Here is a 16,091-nt window from a genome sequence, read left to right as displayed (position 1 = left end):
TCACTTGAGGCATGAATTAAACCTCCGGTGTTGGTCCGTGATCCAGAAACAGGTAAGATTATGGGACCATATCCTCTTGTGACATGGGGAAGACGTTATGCTTGTGTTTCCACAGAAAAAGGCCCCAGGTGGATTCCGGCAAAGAACGTACGACCCTTCCGTTAATCCCTACCACAATCATCCGGTGAGGACTCCGATCATCCTCCGGATCATCCCCTCGATCAACAAGCTTCTGAACCTTCTGGGATCATGAATAACTGAAGCAGTATAAACTGAATGCTGTGGACTGAAAATGTAGAGAAGTATCAGTCGCAGGAATTTCTTGTACTATATGCGGGCGCTGTAAGCCTTGGGTCTTATGTGTGTGTTATAACTGTAAAAAGGAATGGTGGTGTAGAGTAGTATTAGCCAAACGATGGTGTGAAGGCTGTCTTGTTAATGAAATTAATAGTTAGGTCCATGTAGCCTCGGATGCCTTTCTGTCCTGACTCCTAATACATCTATGATTTTACAGCACCGTCTCTCTCATAGGGCAAAGCGTGGCATTCATGCATATGCTCCCGATTGTGATGACCACGTGGAGTTTTGGTCTTTTAGCCAACGCTTTGCTGCCTCCTTTTTTAAACCTGGAGCGGCCGCTGGAAGAGCATTAGCGACTTTAGATAAGCTTGGCTACTGGCTTGCTAAAGAAACGAATGCTACTAGCAATGCATTGTCTGGTCTTTTATTAGATGTAGACAGTGTTCACCATGCTTCACTGCAAAATAGGGCCGCTATAGATTTTTTGCTTCTAGCGCAAGGACACAGCTGTAAGGATTTTGATGGCATGTGCTGCATGAATCTCTCTGACCATTCGGAATCGGTTCATGCCAGCATTCAACAACTTAAAGCTGTAGTCTTTAAACTTTCACAAGAAAACAGCTGGGATTGGTTGGATAAATTTTTTGGAGGATGGGGGCTGTCAGGATGGTTAAGAAGTTTAGTGAAGACGATTGTTTATGCCTTAGTCGGTTTTGTCTTCTTGTTACTCTTTTTACCCTGTTTGTATATAGGAATTTATGGATCCCTATCTGTTTTCCCAACTTATATTTTAAAGATTTACAAAAATAAGCCTTTTCAGTTTGGCCAGTTGCACCCTTTACTGAAACTTTTACTTGGTGTATAAAAAGGCTATAGCTCCTCCCTAGAAACTTTTCATTTCTAATCCTAGACCTTCACACCCACACCACCACTATTACAAAGGCAGGTAAGTTCCTGATTCCAACCAATTACGGATGATTTACTTGCCTTCTGTGCATCTGAAAAACCCATATTTTCTTAAAATTAGGGTTTTTTTCTTAAAATTAGGTTTCTCAAAATTAGGTCATGAGAAACCCACGCAATGCTACAGCCTTGGGGAAGAATGGCTGGAAAGCTGCCTGGCGGAAAAGGACTTGGGGGTGCTGGTTGACAGCCGGCTGAATGTGAGCCCCCAGTGTGCCCAGGTGGCCAAGAAGGCCAACAGCACCCTGGCTTGTATCAGAAATAGTGTAGCCAGCAGGACTAGTGAAGTGATTGACCCCCTGCACTTGGCACTGGTGAGGCTGCACCTTGATTACTGTGTTCAGTTTGGGGCCACTCACTACAAGAGGGACATTGAAGTGCTGGAGTGTGTCCAAAGAGGAGCAACGAAGCTGTTGAAGGGTCTAAAGAACAAGTCTTATGAGGAACGGCTGAGGGAACTGGGTTGTTTAGCCTGGAAAAAAAGGAGGCTCAGGGCAGACCTTATCACACTCTACAACTACCGGAAAGGAGGTTGTAGCGAGGTGGGTGTTGGTCTCTTCTCCCAAGTAACAAGTGATAGGACGAGAGGAAATGGCCTCTAGTTGCACCAGGGGAGGTTTAGATTGGCTGTTAGGAAAACCTTCTTCCCTGAAAGGGTGGTCAAGCATTGGAACAGGCTGCCCAGGAAAGTGGTGGAATCACTGTCCCTGGAGGTATTTAAAAAACGCGTAGATGTGGTGCTTAAGGGACATGGGTTAGTGGTGCATTTCAATGTTAGGTTTACAGGTGGACTTGATGATCTTTTGAGATGTGTTTTCCAACCTAAATGATTCTATGATTCTATGAATGCTTATAGCCCTAAGGAAGTCTGTTAAAAGTAAATTGTATCCCATCCCAAGTAAAAGCAATTTTTCTTTTATCCTCCTCTTGCAGTGGCACCATAAAGAACATATATTTTACATGTCGTATCACCATCCAGGGGTGAGCAGCAGCTTGTAGGATAGCAGTTAATCTTACAGTGTTTGGGACGGCAGCCGTAAGAGGAGCAGTGTTTGCACTTAACTTTCTATAGTGTAGGGTTAAGCGCCATCTCCCATCTGTTGTTTTAAGTGGCCACATGTGGAGTGGCTGGAAGACAAGGGACATATTATGAGCAATCCAGATCAAGTAACTTTGTTGTAATAGCAGGCTGAGCAGGTCGAAGCTGTAACAAGCTGCAGGTGTTTTGAAGGACATATGCAAGGCCAAGGGAGACAAAGAAACTGTGTATTCACAGAGAGATAAGAGAGTTGGACAGAAAGATCAGAAAAAGCAGGATGCCTGCACAAGGGGGGAGCAGCGTGTGGGTGCCACACCGGGACCAATCATAGGGGAGATGGAAGCGTGTGAACGAGTAGTTTTAACCTATCACCTTTACATAACAAAGCCTGAGTAGCGTGTGTATTTTTAGCTGGGGGTATAAATTGGTGTGGGTCTATTAATAGCACCTGTAGAGTATAAATTGCTGTGTAACCCTTAATAAAGTGGCACTAACTTGATCACATTGGTCGTACAAGTTGTGTCCGAGCCTTCCACGTCAACAGCCACACTGGGGAATTATATGAGACTGCATTTGGGAGATCACGTATGTTTTTCTAGGTCAGCTATGAACTCTGCAATTCCCATCTGGTCAGCTGCAGAGATAGGATACTGAGGGACATTCATTATTTTTGAGTCAGGCAGTGTGGATGCAGCTCACAGCAAGCAAACTATGCCAGTTCACTGACACACACGGGTAGCTGCTAACCAATTATGCTCTCGGCAGCCAAAAGACCAAACACTACTGTCCGGCATTTTCCAAACTCGTCCTTGTAATACATCAAAGCCTAAAACATTTTCCTTCCCTGAAACTACTGCTAATTGGTGCCTTGATATCCTTTTCTCCCCTGGCAATAACAATTTTACTTTAGCTACAGGGCATATTTAACTTTTGCTGGTAAATCCTATTATTTTAACCCTTTGTCGGCTGGGCTTAACATTAATTCTTTGAGCATCCAAATTTGAAAGTATTGAAATTTGAGCTACTGTGTCACTTTAAAATGTCTCTAGTTGTCTTTGGGGGCCAATTAGAACATAAATATGAGGGCCATCTGTGTTACCTCTTTGATAATCTTCCATTGCAGGGTTTAAGAGATCGGGGAAAGTGTCAGGGGTTCTGCAGAGTCTCTTTTACTTGCCAGATCCATCTGGTGTCTGCATCAGCTCAGGATTGCCCTGCTGGTGTTGGTTCATCCCACCCCATTTCTCAACTATGATTTACAATACCATGCACCACATCTGTCCAGGTCGGGATGGGTCGGAGGTGGGAGTGCCTGTCCTGACCCTCCTGAGCATTATGTTCTATGTTTTGTCTTATTTCATAACTTTTTGCAATGAGGCAGGATTTTAGAACATCAGGGGCTCCCCTTATCAGCAGTCTCATGGCTTAGGGACCTACAGGGGCAGAGACAGGGATAGCCTCCAACCACCACATCACCCATAAGTTTTTCTCTGTTCATAAACAGTAGGTCAAGTGGGGCATCTCCCCTGGTTGGCTCACTTAACAGCTGTGTCAGGAAGTTGTTCTACACACTTCAGGAACCTTCTAGACTGTTTCCTCTCCACTGTGTTGTATTTCCAGTGGACATCTGGTAAATTGAAGTCTTCCACAAGAACAAGGGCTAGCGATTGTGAGACTTCTCCCAGCTGCTTGTAGAATACTTCATCTTCGTACCAATCTTAATTGGCATACTCACTTCCCAGTCCTCCTACTTATCAAACTCAACCTTTTAAGGCACATTCTTATGATAAAACGCCATGGTGCATCACAATGCCCAGACATACAATTTTAACGGGTGTGGGGGAAACAAGCCAGGTTCCTTAGATGGTCTCAAACCTGATCTCCTACAGTGGGCGGTTCTTCATTCTCCCAGTCCCTGCCTTTGCGTACTGCAACTTGGGCAGTGTGACTGGAGCACTTGTTGGTGAAGACCAAGGCAAAGAAAACATTGAGTATCTCAGCCTTCTCCATGTCCTGGGTAACCAGGTCTCCCGTTTCCTTCCAGAGAGGGCCCACATTTTCCCTTGTCTTCCTTTTATTGCCATCATACTTATAGAAGCTTTGCTTGTTTTCATGTCCCTGGCCAGATTTAACTCTATCAGGGCTTTAGTTTTCCTAACCTCATCCCTGGATGCTTGGACAATTTCTCTGTATTCTTCCTGGGCTACCTGTCCTTGCTTTCACCTTCTGTAGGCTTTCTTTTTTTTTTTTTTTTTTTTTTTTTGTTTTTGTTTGTTTGTTTGTTTGTTTTATTTTGTCCAGGAGCTCTTTGTTCATCTATGCAGTCCTCCTGGCATTTTGGCCTGATTTCTTCTTTGTTGGGATGAATAATTACCATATGCACCCCTGTTGTACATAGCCTGAGAGCAGGCTGCTTTTGTAGCAGCAGCAGAAAGTTCACTTAATGATCTTATTGGTATAGCACTGGGCTCCCCGCTGTCCTGAGGGTCTATGCCCCCTCCCTGATATGCTACTCGCCATGTAATAGAGTGTGGTTCAGTGTTAGGAGCTGGTCCCTCCTGGTCCCCAAAAGCCATACACTTCACTTTGATCTAACATAATATGATCACCTCCACTTAAGGAGACATGCCACAGATATTCAGTCTTGCTTTTTCCAGGCTTCCACCCACATTTTTAGTGCAGATTGGCCATTTGAAGGGGGTCCTATGGAATAGCCTTTATGGTATCTCTCTGGTTGCTCCCTTGAGATCCAGCAAATATCTCAATTTTAATAATAGGGGCTACCTTAAATTCTGATTCATCTAATTCACTCTCATCACAAAGTTCTTGGTGGGAATCGTCCCAAAGATCTCCATCCCAATCTTGCAGGGAAACAATTAGCTTACAAAGTTTCACAGGATCTAGCAGACTGGGAGCCAAAATTCTCATAAATTCTAGTTTATCCTCAGAATTCCTGCATTTTTATTTTTCCTCCACTAAATGTTTCTGCAATTGCTCTATTCACAGATATAACAGCATTTCTTGTTGCTTTCTTTGTTTAACCACATCTTGTAACACTCTCCTGTTCTTTAAATTTCTTATACTGTTATGAAGCTCCCAAACACATTCCAAATATTTTGCATCTTATCCTCTTCTCTTTACCATCTTTCAGTTTCCCTCTTACAAGGTTTAACTGTTCTTTTATCTTATTCCAATTATCCTGCTTTTCTCATGCCCAGTCATCTGAAAATTTTGGTGGTGTTAACTCCATGCCTCTGTAAGTAGTCAGTGATTGAATCTGCCATGGTGCTGACTATGCCAATTTTTGTCGCAGGTGAATTATTAAAAGAAGTCATTGTTATGGAGCTACCTAAAAGGGGTTTATTAATCATCAAACAATAATCAAATGGTAATTAATCAATGACTGAATGAAAATCAAATGGCAATCTTTTGTCTTCTTGTTACTCTTTTTACCCTGTTTGTTGCAGTGTCTACAAAAGTGGATAGCACGCTCTATGAAGAAAGTTCTTTTTGTGCAACAGGAAGGGGGAGATGTGAGACAGGGCCTGAGAGGCAAGTCTCCAAGTATGGTCCAGCTGATAAGTGGGGATGTGCTGGAGCTTGTCAGCCATAAACCTTGGGAGGACAGCTGTAAACCTCGGGAGGACAAGGAATGTGAATAGATAACAACCCACAGGCCGAGAAAAGATAAGGGAATGAGGAACTGATGGTGCCAAGAAGTAACATGTTGCTGTTAATTGATGACTGTAGAAACTTACTTAAAGTGTTCTTTGTTTGTAGTTAACCAATTAGGGATTGCCTAGTATGTAATGCTTAGTTTAAAGAACCAATCTGTTTAAAGAGCTTGGCCTCTGATAATATATATAAACTTGTGATTGTATACAATAAATTGACATTTGCTTGCATCAAGCAGTGTCCCGTCTCTCATCGCGGCACCTCTGGATGGCACCCCTGTCCTTCAGGTGTGTCAACTGCACCACTCAGCTTGGTGTCATTGCAATTTTGCTGAGCGTGCACTCAATCCCATTGTCTATGTCATTGATGAAGATACTGAAACAGCACTGGTCCCAATATAGACCCCTGAGGGGCACCACTTGTCGCTTATCTCCATCCAATTCCTTATCCACCAAACAGTCCATCCATCAAATCCATATCTCTCCAATTTAGAGAGAAGGATGTTGTGTGGGACAGTGTCAAAGGCCTTATAGAAGTCCAGATAGATGACATCCTTAGCTCTTCCCTTGTCCGCTGATGTAGTCACTCCATCATAGAAGGCCACTAGGTTGGTCAGGCAAGACTTGCCCTTGGTGAAGCCACGCTGGATGTCTCGAATCACCTCCTTGTCTTCCATGTGCCTTAACATAGCTTCTGGGAAGATCTGTTCCATGATCTTCCCAGGCACAGAGGTGAGGCTGACAGGTCAGTAGCTCCCAGGGTCCTTCTTTCTATACTTTTTAGAAATGGGTGCAATGTTTCCCTTTTTCCGGTTACCAGGGACTTAACCTGACTGCCATGACTTCAAATATGATGGAGAGTGGCTTGGCAACTACATCAGCCAATTCCCTCAAGAGTCTGAGATCCATCTCATGAGGTCCCATAGACTTATGTATGTTCAGGTTACTCAGGGGGTCTCTAACAGTGGGAGGGACTTTGCTCCCCAAGTCCCTGCTTTGCAGTCCATCCACTTGGGAGGTGTGGGATGAGAGAATGCCTTTGAAGACTGAGGCAAAGAAGTTGTTGAGTACCTCAGCCTTCTCCTCGTCCATTGTTACCAGTTTGCCAGTCAACAGAACAGAATAGATGCCTTCATTTTAAATGTGTTCTTCATGGTGAGGTGAGACAATTTGGCCTGGTTGGAGTTCCCACCTCAGCTCTGGCAGACACAGCTCCCTTGGTCTTTTCCTGGGGAGATTTTGCACTAATGAAATTTCATTATCTTGAAGCAAGGAAACAGTTTGCTTGGTGATGCGATGAGAAGTTAGCTCCTTTTTATCTATAAATCTGCTTGCTGGTTCTGACAGGTGGTGTTTCATGAAACTACCTGTGCTTAAAAGCACACAAACAGAAGATTCCAAAGAGCATAACGCCAAAGTCAAACAATACAGTCCAGGCACTAGAACTAAAAATTAGAAAAGGATTTTTGCATGGGTGGGTGGAGGGCATGTATAATTTTTTAAAACATCTGTCTTACATTAATGGTTGAATGATTTCAAAACTGAAAACTGTTTATTTCTGTCATTGTTTATAATTCAACTTTCACATCTGTTGTCAAAATGCTAATACTTAATGTGCAAACATCACATAATGGAAAATGATTTCTCAGTATCAGTACTCTTTTTTTAATTTTTAAAAAAGGCAAACTATGAAACTATTTTTATAAGACATCTTACAAACCATTAATGTAAAATATATTTTCGATTAAAAAAAGTTTATTTGGAAAGCTTCAGGTTGTTCTAGTTAATTAGTAACTTACAAATATCAATAAAATTCCAACCCATTTCTAATGCTGAGAGGTACAGATGAGAGCAGAACAACTTTAAGAAGTTTAAGCACATTTTATTAACAATGCATCCCTTTGATAAGATTACACTTCAGGAGGCTTTTAATGTGCATAGAGATGAACTGTACACGCTATACAAAAAAAGAGGAAAAAACTACACACACAAAAAATCAAGGTAGGCAATATCATTTTGGGACAAACCTCTGTTTAAATTATACACAGCTCAATGCAATATTCTTATGGAAAAAATATAAATACTTTTTCTTTCTATATTACAGGTATACAATATAAATCAGATTTCAATGTCTGTTCAGTGACCTACAACCACTAGAACCTCCAAACATGTAGCAGCGTGTTACTAAAAAAAAAAACCAACTACCACCACCACATGGGACAGGGGAATAAGTCTTGAGATTTTTCTTGATCCCTTCCCTCCTCAGAATGATTAATTTACATCATCTCTTGTAATGCATTTTTAGGGATGCTGACAGCCCAGTATTGAAAGAATTTTTTCAATTAAATCTAGAAGACATCTGCCTTCCCCCCCCACCCCAAGACATTTATTCCTGTGCTAAAACACCCTATTCAGTAGCAAAATGGCATGTTACGCTTTTTTGGCATAAATTACATTTCTCTAATAAAATAGTGTATTTTACAAAGCAATTCAAGCAAAATGTGCAATTTCTGCATGCTGTGGCATTGCTATCCATCTGTGTTACAAAAATAGTCCAAAGAAAATCCACATTCTTTACTGAACATACAAATCTGTTCAAAATAAAACTATCCAGGGAACCAGAATCAGGAGTTAATAACCAAGGAGATGGGGGGCTTCTAGCAAATTACAAACGTGGTTTCTAGCATGTCCCCAAAGGTCTTTTACAGTTATCAGATTTTACTCTCACCTAGTATACCTTTAATAAGCACATGATAATAGAAGTGTAACTGGGAAAAAAAAAGTTATGGGACTTGCTTTCAACTGGCTCCACAGCAAAGCCCTGAATAACAGGACTTCTGTGCAGCCCTGTCAGGAGGCAATAGGAAACCTCAGAGATGCTCTGAAGCCTGGCAATAATTCTTTCACTATGCTCAGCTTGAGCTCACACTTACAAGGTAATACCAGCTTCCTGAAGTCCAAAAAGCCAAACACCAAGATCAGGACATAGACTAAGAAGCAGCAACAAGTCTTTCATCTCTCACTAGGCTTTGATTATTACCTATTTGTCAAATTTTTCTCTTGAGGCACCTAGTAAAGGTGCTATAGGGTTTTTTTCAGCTTCTCACTGCAAATTACAACTCTCTCGTTCAAGACCACTAGATATGTTTTGAAATAAGATGACAAAAAGACAAGCAGTATTCTCACTGCTGCCTTTTAAAATGTTTACAGGGGCAGCTTACCTCAATGTGCCAAGCCACTGTACCCTAAACTACTGAATACTTTAACACTTCATTGTGCCTTGGGAAAAAACCACTGCCACCAGCCAATGAGAGCACATTTAGGGTACATAGGTCAAACAAGAATTGTCAGATGAGGAAAAGTGACTGTTTCAAATACAACATGCCAAGGGCCCAACATACGTCTCCAGCTCCAAGCAACGTCCATGACAGCTGGGAGCATTCTGTATCTCTGAATTTCAGACAGCTGAAAAAGTTTCTCTCTCCAAAAGGACACTTGCAGCACCCAGTTTTGTCTTCCTCCCCACTCAGTGGAGAGAAACAGACCCTTGTGGAAGTAATTGGGGAAGTCAAGTCAAATGCTAATATAAAATTATAATTACTGTTGCTTCAAAATTTGCTACTTAAGGCTTTTCACTACAATTATTAGTACTATTTGATGCTTGATCACTAATCCATTGAAAATTCCAATTAAAACTTTGTTTTTATAAAAGGCTGTTTCCATGGAACTTGGAAAACACTCATGTCTTCTCACAAAAGCAGCAATGATTAAATGTATTCAAGTTTAATTTATAAAATATTAATTTATCTGATACAAATAATGCTTTTTAAAGGTTTTTAGTTAAGAGTAAGACCAAAATTCATAGTATATGAGCATGAGTATAGAAACTGCAAACACGTGCATATCATTCAGGGAAAACAATCTGATTTCAGCATTTTAAGTTTAAATGATTTGTTATTTCTAAATTAAACTGTAGTGAAAATCCTTAACTGGTTCAGATAAGATACATGTACGTAAGTGTAATGAAATTGGAGAGACTGCTAATAAAATTGTTTACAACTATAGTAATATTAAAATAACTTAAAGGAAACCTCAGATTCAGAGGCTTTTCTTTCTGTTTGAAGTTAACCCCCCCCCCCCCCCCCCCCCAGGTAGCGTTATAAACAATACAAAAACCAACAGAGAAGGGCTAACATTAATCCCCTGGTGTCCATAATTACAGCACGGCTCCCCATTGCTGGCAATGGAATGCACCCTCATCTCTCCGATTCCTGGTATCCAGGGACTACAAAGCAAGGCATCATTCTGCTTCTCTGGAACAGAATCAGAAGTCAATCATAAAAGATGTCTCTGTGTGTTGTCCTTTTTTTTTTTTAATTTATGGCAAAATATGAAATGAAAACTTGTGGAGGTGTTCAGTGCTCAGCTCTTGCATATAATAGCAATTACTATTATTAAAACTATGGTAATATTTAATAACTCCCCAAAGGGCACAAAAGACTGGGGCAGTAATTGGTTAAGGAAAAGTTTTCAGTTCAGTCTTCAGGTACCAATAGCTTCTGGAACAGTCTAGAAAATGATGCTCTAAAGCTTTTTATCTAGTCATTCGGAGGTTGTTTGAGGATTTCAGAAAGTCTATATGCAATGCACTGCATGAGACAGTGGTCAGGATTCAGCTGATGTATCAATTACTGGCTGTTTTGTTGGTGTTGCTAAAATAGCCTCTGCTTCCTCATGCATCTAAAAGACAAAGACAGATAAAGTATTAATGTCACTAGAAAAACATCATAAAATGGTTTCCTTTAAGACATATCTGAAAGCATTCAGAACATGAAACCTGAACCCAGCTGGCACATTTTAGTGCATTCAATGCATCTGAACTTTCCACTTACTTGTAAGAACTGTACATCTTGAAATAGCTCCTGAATGAACCTTCGAGATGGAAGTCGAAATGTACAATGTGCTAACAAGTAGGACACCTCAGAGTAAAGGCATATGTCATCAAATGCTTGGGGATATTTCTCCTTAATTCTGATCAACAGGAAAAGCAAAATTTTAAGTCTTGAACAATTATCATCATATTTTTAAAAACTGTTCAATTAAATTTTGATTGACATCATTAAGAAAATAGAACTCTTCAGTAATAGGCGTTATACATTCTGGATCTGATGAAGCAAGAAAATCAGAACAGAAAGCATTATTTTGTGCCAAACTGGAAGAATTTCATATTAATGAGATGAAACAGAATATATAAATTGAAAGTTGCACAGAATCTCTGAGATCACCTAGTCTTAAAATAATGATGTTGAAAGAGAACAGTATATCAAAGAATAGGCATCCACATGTACAGCAGTAATAAAAAATACTAAAAGCTAACTTAATTACCTGTAAGCATTTTTAAAACTAAAATTAGCATTTCTGCATTTTCTTTTAGCAGTTGTATGTCAGTTTCCAACATCACTAGCCCATATACCTACATTTTTTATCATCATGCATGGTCCCTGGATTTATATTCCTATATTTTAACATGAGATTTTCTATAAATTAATTCCAGTAGTTGTACTCTTGTTTAAAGCAGATTTGTGTTTCTCAAGAAGTTACTTTCAGATTGTTATTCTGGTTATCTGATATATATTATTTGGCACAAATAACAAAAAAGAATTATCATTTCTTTTTTAAAGATGCATGACATACTGGGTACGTAATGAAACATCACTACAGTTGAATTATTGATTTGAAAAATAATGGGGAAGAGTAAGAAATTAAAGACAGAACAAACATATTAAAAGGCAAATTCTTTGCTTAGCTTTTACATTACGTTCAATCATCCCCAATGACCTACAATTATACCTGCCTGACAATTTTTTGAGAAGTCAGAAATAAGGTGAATCACTATCTCAGAGATCTTTGCAAATACATACAACTAAATGTTGCTAAAACATCTGAAATGTATTTAACTTACGTCAGAAGTCCTGTTTCATGACCCTTAGTTCCTACTGAACTACTCAAATTGATTACTAAACGTAAGACTTCTTTCCGCAGAAGTATTCTGCACACTGGTGTATCATCTGGGATTGATTTTACTCCTAGAAAAACAAATTCAGCAGTATGGAGTTTAACCAGAACAGTCTTTGATTGTGCTAATCTTATGCCACATAAGTCTGTTTTAGCATTACACACACACACGAGTACATATTTATGCGTGTATTCTGAACTACCACAAATGTTCCCATTAAAATTAAACCAAACAAAAATATTATTTTCATTAAATTTAACGTGGAAATATTAAAAAAAAAGGTAAACTAGCATTTCATAAATGCTGTGTGACATTTAGAAAAATCTGTGAGATTCAATTACAGTGCTGTCTCTATCACTAAATCATGTTACAAATTGGGTGATTACCTGTTCTGTTTGTATCAGATACTGGCGAAGTTAGCAACCAGCTACTTGATAAGAAATTAAAATAATTCAAAATGTAAAACACAAGCCTAAAAAAGAAATGTCTTTCTCTTTACAGAAATTCAGTAATTATTTTTTTAAAGTGTTTGTTTTGGTTTTTTTTAAACTACCAACACTCTGGGGGAAAAAGGCAATTGATTATAATGTCAGATACAGAGCTGCATTTACATTACCTGCAAAAAAGTCATAAAGCTAAAGCAGAACAGTTTGAATGTATGCCATCTGCCATAGTCATTGATAATGCAACTACCTTCCTGGATAATGATTAGGGCATCCAAAGAGGGGCTTTTGCGGTTTTTTGTTTGTTTGTTTGTTGTTGGTTTTTTTAAATTAAGAGCATTACTTTGTTGCAGTATATATAAATATTATTTTTCCACAATACCTAAAAAATACTTTAAGAGTTATAGTCTCTAATAATCATAAGGCTTTCAAACTTACCTAGTACAAGATCTGTACTCCTGATGCTGCTAGATGAAACACGGGATACTGCATCACTACAGCTTGAAATTCCAGAAAATTTGGAGGAATGCACATCTAAGTGATTGTGTATGGTCTGCCCACACCAGTCAGTATATGGAATGTCTGAAAAATATGAGAGAAACAAGATTTTGCATCTTTGTTATTCACACTTTTCCTCACTTCAAATGCTTTTCTTATTTTTTAACAGTGGTAAGCATGCATATGGTAACTATCAGCATATAAACCAGCTGGAAACTAGATGTTTGATTTTGGACAAATCATACTCAAAACATCTAAAAATAACATTTTTAAAAAAATCTTATAATACTCGAGTGAAAATAATCAAATTTTTAGCACTGACAGAAGCCTAAAAAACTGTAATCACATGTAGAACTCATGTAAAATAGAGCATGGATATATCAATAACATAATAAAGATGCTCTTGCACAAGCTTTTTGTTCATACAATTACCGCAGGTCTTGCAGAAAGGGCTCTGACTTCATCAACAGAAAGATGTGACAGGTAAGATACTTCTGGGAGGTTTCACTATCCATAGCCTTTGGTGTTTTGGATGTAAAGAGATGAATGTAAAATCCAAGCTTTTAATTATTGTGCAGTTAACAGTACCATAGAAAAACAGGTCTGAAGGGACTTCTGGAGATCAACTAGTTCAATCTCTTGTTCAAAGAAGGGCTCACTTCAAACTGAGATCAAGTTACACTGCGAAGAGTTTTTCCCCTTATGTTTAACTGGAATTTCCATTCCTATAGCACATATCCATGGTCTCCATCCTTCAGCTTTGTGCTTCTGACAAGAGCCTGGGTCTGCCTTGCCTGTAATCCCCTCATGCTAATTGAAGACTATAACTGGAATTTTATTTGCCATCTCTTCTCAACACTGAACTTGAGCTCTCTCAGACATTCCTCACATTTTGTGCATCTTCCCCCTTGACAACAGTACTCTTTATGTGTTACTACCTGAATGCATAACACTGTTGTAAAATGGTAAGGATTCCTACTAAGAAATTGGAATTTCCATTATGGGATTATCTTTTTATGTAACTGCAAGCTCTGCAGAGGAGGTTAGGAAGAAAATCATTCTGAATCTGTTCTGAATCTCAAAATATGAAGAAAGATGACTAAATCCCAGAAGTTACAGCTCAACTGCAACAGACTCCTCAATCAGATTTCCTTTGTTTTGTTTTACAGTACAGACTTGCTTTGAAGTCAGACTTTTCATTGGTTTGACCGCAAACCTCATTTTTCAGGACATCAATTTGTAAGTACTAAATAAGCTTCTGAATTTTATATTTTTATTAGCTTTTAGAAATATTAAACTACTAACACCACTAGAAACAGAAAAGATGGAAACAACCATAGAAATACCATTGGTTACATAGCGAGCTTATTAAGGAGAATTAATGTCAAGGTCAATAGTAAGAAAAAAATCCCCAAACCACCCCCACCCCCAAAAAACCCCAATCACTCTAAACCCACCAACAAAACTCCTTATAGATTCATCAATTTTAAAGATTAACAAAATTCAATATTTTTATTCAGTTTTATCATACTTTCCCACAAGGAACACTAACCTGTATGACTATATGAAGAGTTCACTTTGTTGTTATGCTGGTAATCCAGTATTTGAATGCAGACACAGTAAAGGCAGTTCTCATCTGTGTGCTCCTGTAGCCCTGTATCCTCTGTATTTTCTAAAAACTGAGAGGCGTCTGAACGGCTGGTATTCATTATTTCTGTGAGACTGATCTGCTGTCGGAGCGTCTGAAAAGGACTTTTGACAACATCACTTGTACCTGATGGAAGACCTGTATATAAGCAATTAGACATCAGAAAAAAACCCCCACACAACAAAGAGTTAATAAAATATTATTTGAATTAAATTTCCCCTTTTAAGCTTTTTAAGGCTGAGAGGGGGGTGTGTGTGTGAAGATCTAGAAACTTTTTTTTAATGGTTAAGCTCCAAAGATTTGTTGGCATTCGGGAAATAAACATCACATTTTAGCCCTGTCTTATCATATATAACGAAACATTGCAACGGACAGAATACAACCTCTAAACAAACATACTGTTAAGAAGATATGTGGTAAATCCTGACATATCAACATTAGTAATACCCATGGAACATTAATATGTTACGAATTTTCATAGTATCAAACAAGATTAGTACAACAATATACCAGATGTATAAACAACATATGCACCAATGAAACCAGAAACATAATTTAAACCCCTGTAACTTAGTGCCTGTAATAGGATGAAACTAGACTCAACAATGCAGAAACAAGCCAAAGACAATGTAGTGACATGCCCTTCCCTGGGTGGAAATTACCAACAAATACAATCTTAAACAGGCGCTACTTTACACTGAAACAGTAAACTACAAAACCACACTTTCGGGAAAGTCATCTTTATATATTACATTAACAACACAAAAGAAAAAGAAATATCAGTAAGATGTGTCTTTTAGGATGTTCAAAGTGCTTGCAATAAAATTCCAGTTAATTAAGAAGCAAGACAATAGTTATCCTATACTACTTTAGGACCAGTACTGATGTTTCTTTTTCAGTTGTCCTACTGAAAAGATACATATTGATGCCCTACAGATTTTTGACAACTCTGGAGTAAAAAAACAAAAGTGCATTCCAGAACAAGCCAGGCATTACTGAGCACTTGCAATTTTCTTGTACCATGTTCCATCACCTCCACTGATCAAATGTCACAGAAACATCACAGAGAGACAAAATTTACTTTCTGAAATACGCATCTAACACTGTTATTGGCTCCTATAAATTCACGTGTAATCAAAGGGGAGTCAAAATATAACAGTTCAATATATATATGGCATACATATTTTATCTTAGCTTAAATTGTTACTTTCTTTAATGCAGTATCACTACCAGTTTTCAATTAACATTAGCTCATATTATAATCAAAGATATGTAGACTTTCCTTCTTAGTTTATTAGAGCTGGATCAAGCTTTGAAGCAACACCACATTGTCTTGAACTACATAAACCAGGGAATTAATAGCCTGCTATCCTGAATCCAGAAAACAGCTCTCAAAAATTAACAGCTAAAAATAACCTTTTCTGTAAAGAAAAATCAACAAATAAACCCCAACACTTCACCCCACCCAATGTACAAACAAACAACAGAAAGGTACAGAAGAGGAACAAAA

The 16,091-nt window shown here is 38.7% G+C and overlaps 1 protein-coding gene across 6 annotated transcripts in view; it reads right to left on the bottom strand.

The window, feature by feature from the left end:
* Positions 1–7,837: 7,837 nt before the first annotated feature.
* Positions 7,838–16,091, bottom strand: part of LOC129734860 (rapamycin-insensitive companion of mTOR-like) — a 109,226-nt gene continuing 100,972 nt past the window's right edge. For all 6 annotated transcript variants that reach the window (XM_055700193.1, XM_055700192.1, XM_055700191.1 and 3 more), the window contains 5 exons: positions 14,486–14,719; positions 12,874–13,017; positions 11,939–12,062; positions 10,869–11,007; positions 7,838–10,716 (listed from right to left, as the gene is read on the bottom strand). In XM_055700193.1, coding sequence (XP_055556168.1) covers positions 10,642–10,716; positions 10,869–11,007; positions 11,939–12,062; positions 12,874–13,017; positions 14,486–14,719 — 716 coding nt within the window. In that variant the 3' untranslated portion in view covers positions 7,838–10,641. The remainder of the gene's footprint in view (positions 10,717–10,868; positions 11,008–11,938; positions 12,063–12,873; positions 13,018–14,485; positions 14,720–16,091) is intronic.

The sequence above is a fragment of the Falco cherrug genome, assembly GCF_023634085.1.
Source record: "Falco cherrug isolate bFalChe1 chromosome W unlocalized genomic scaffold, bFalChe1.pri SUPER_W_unloc_1, whole genome shotgun sequence".
Taxonomy (NCBI): Eukaryota; Metazoa; Chordata; class Aves; order Falconiformes; family Falconidae; genus Falco; species Falco cherrug.
This window is presented reverse-complemented; position numbering and strand designations above follow the sequence as displayed.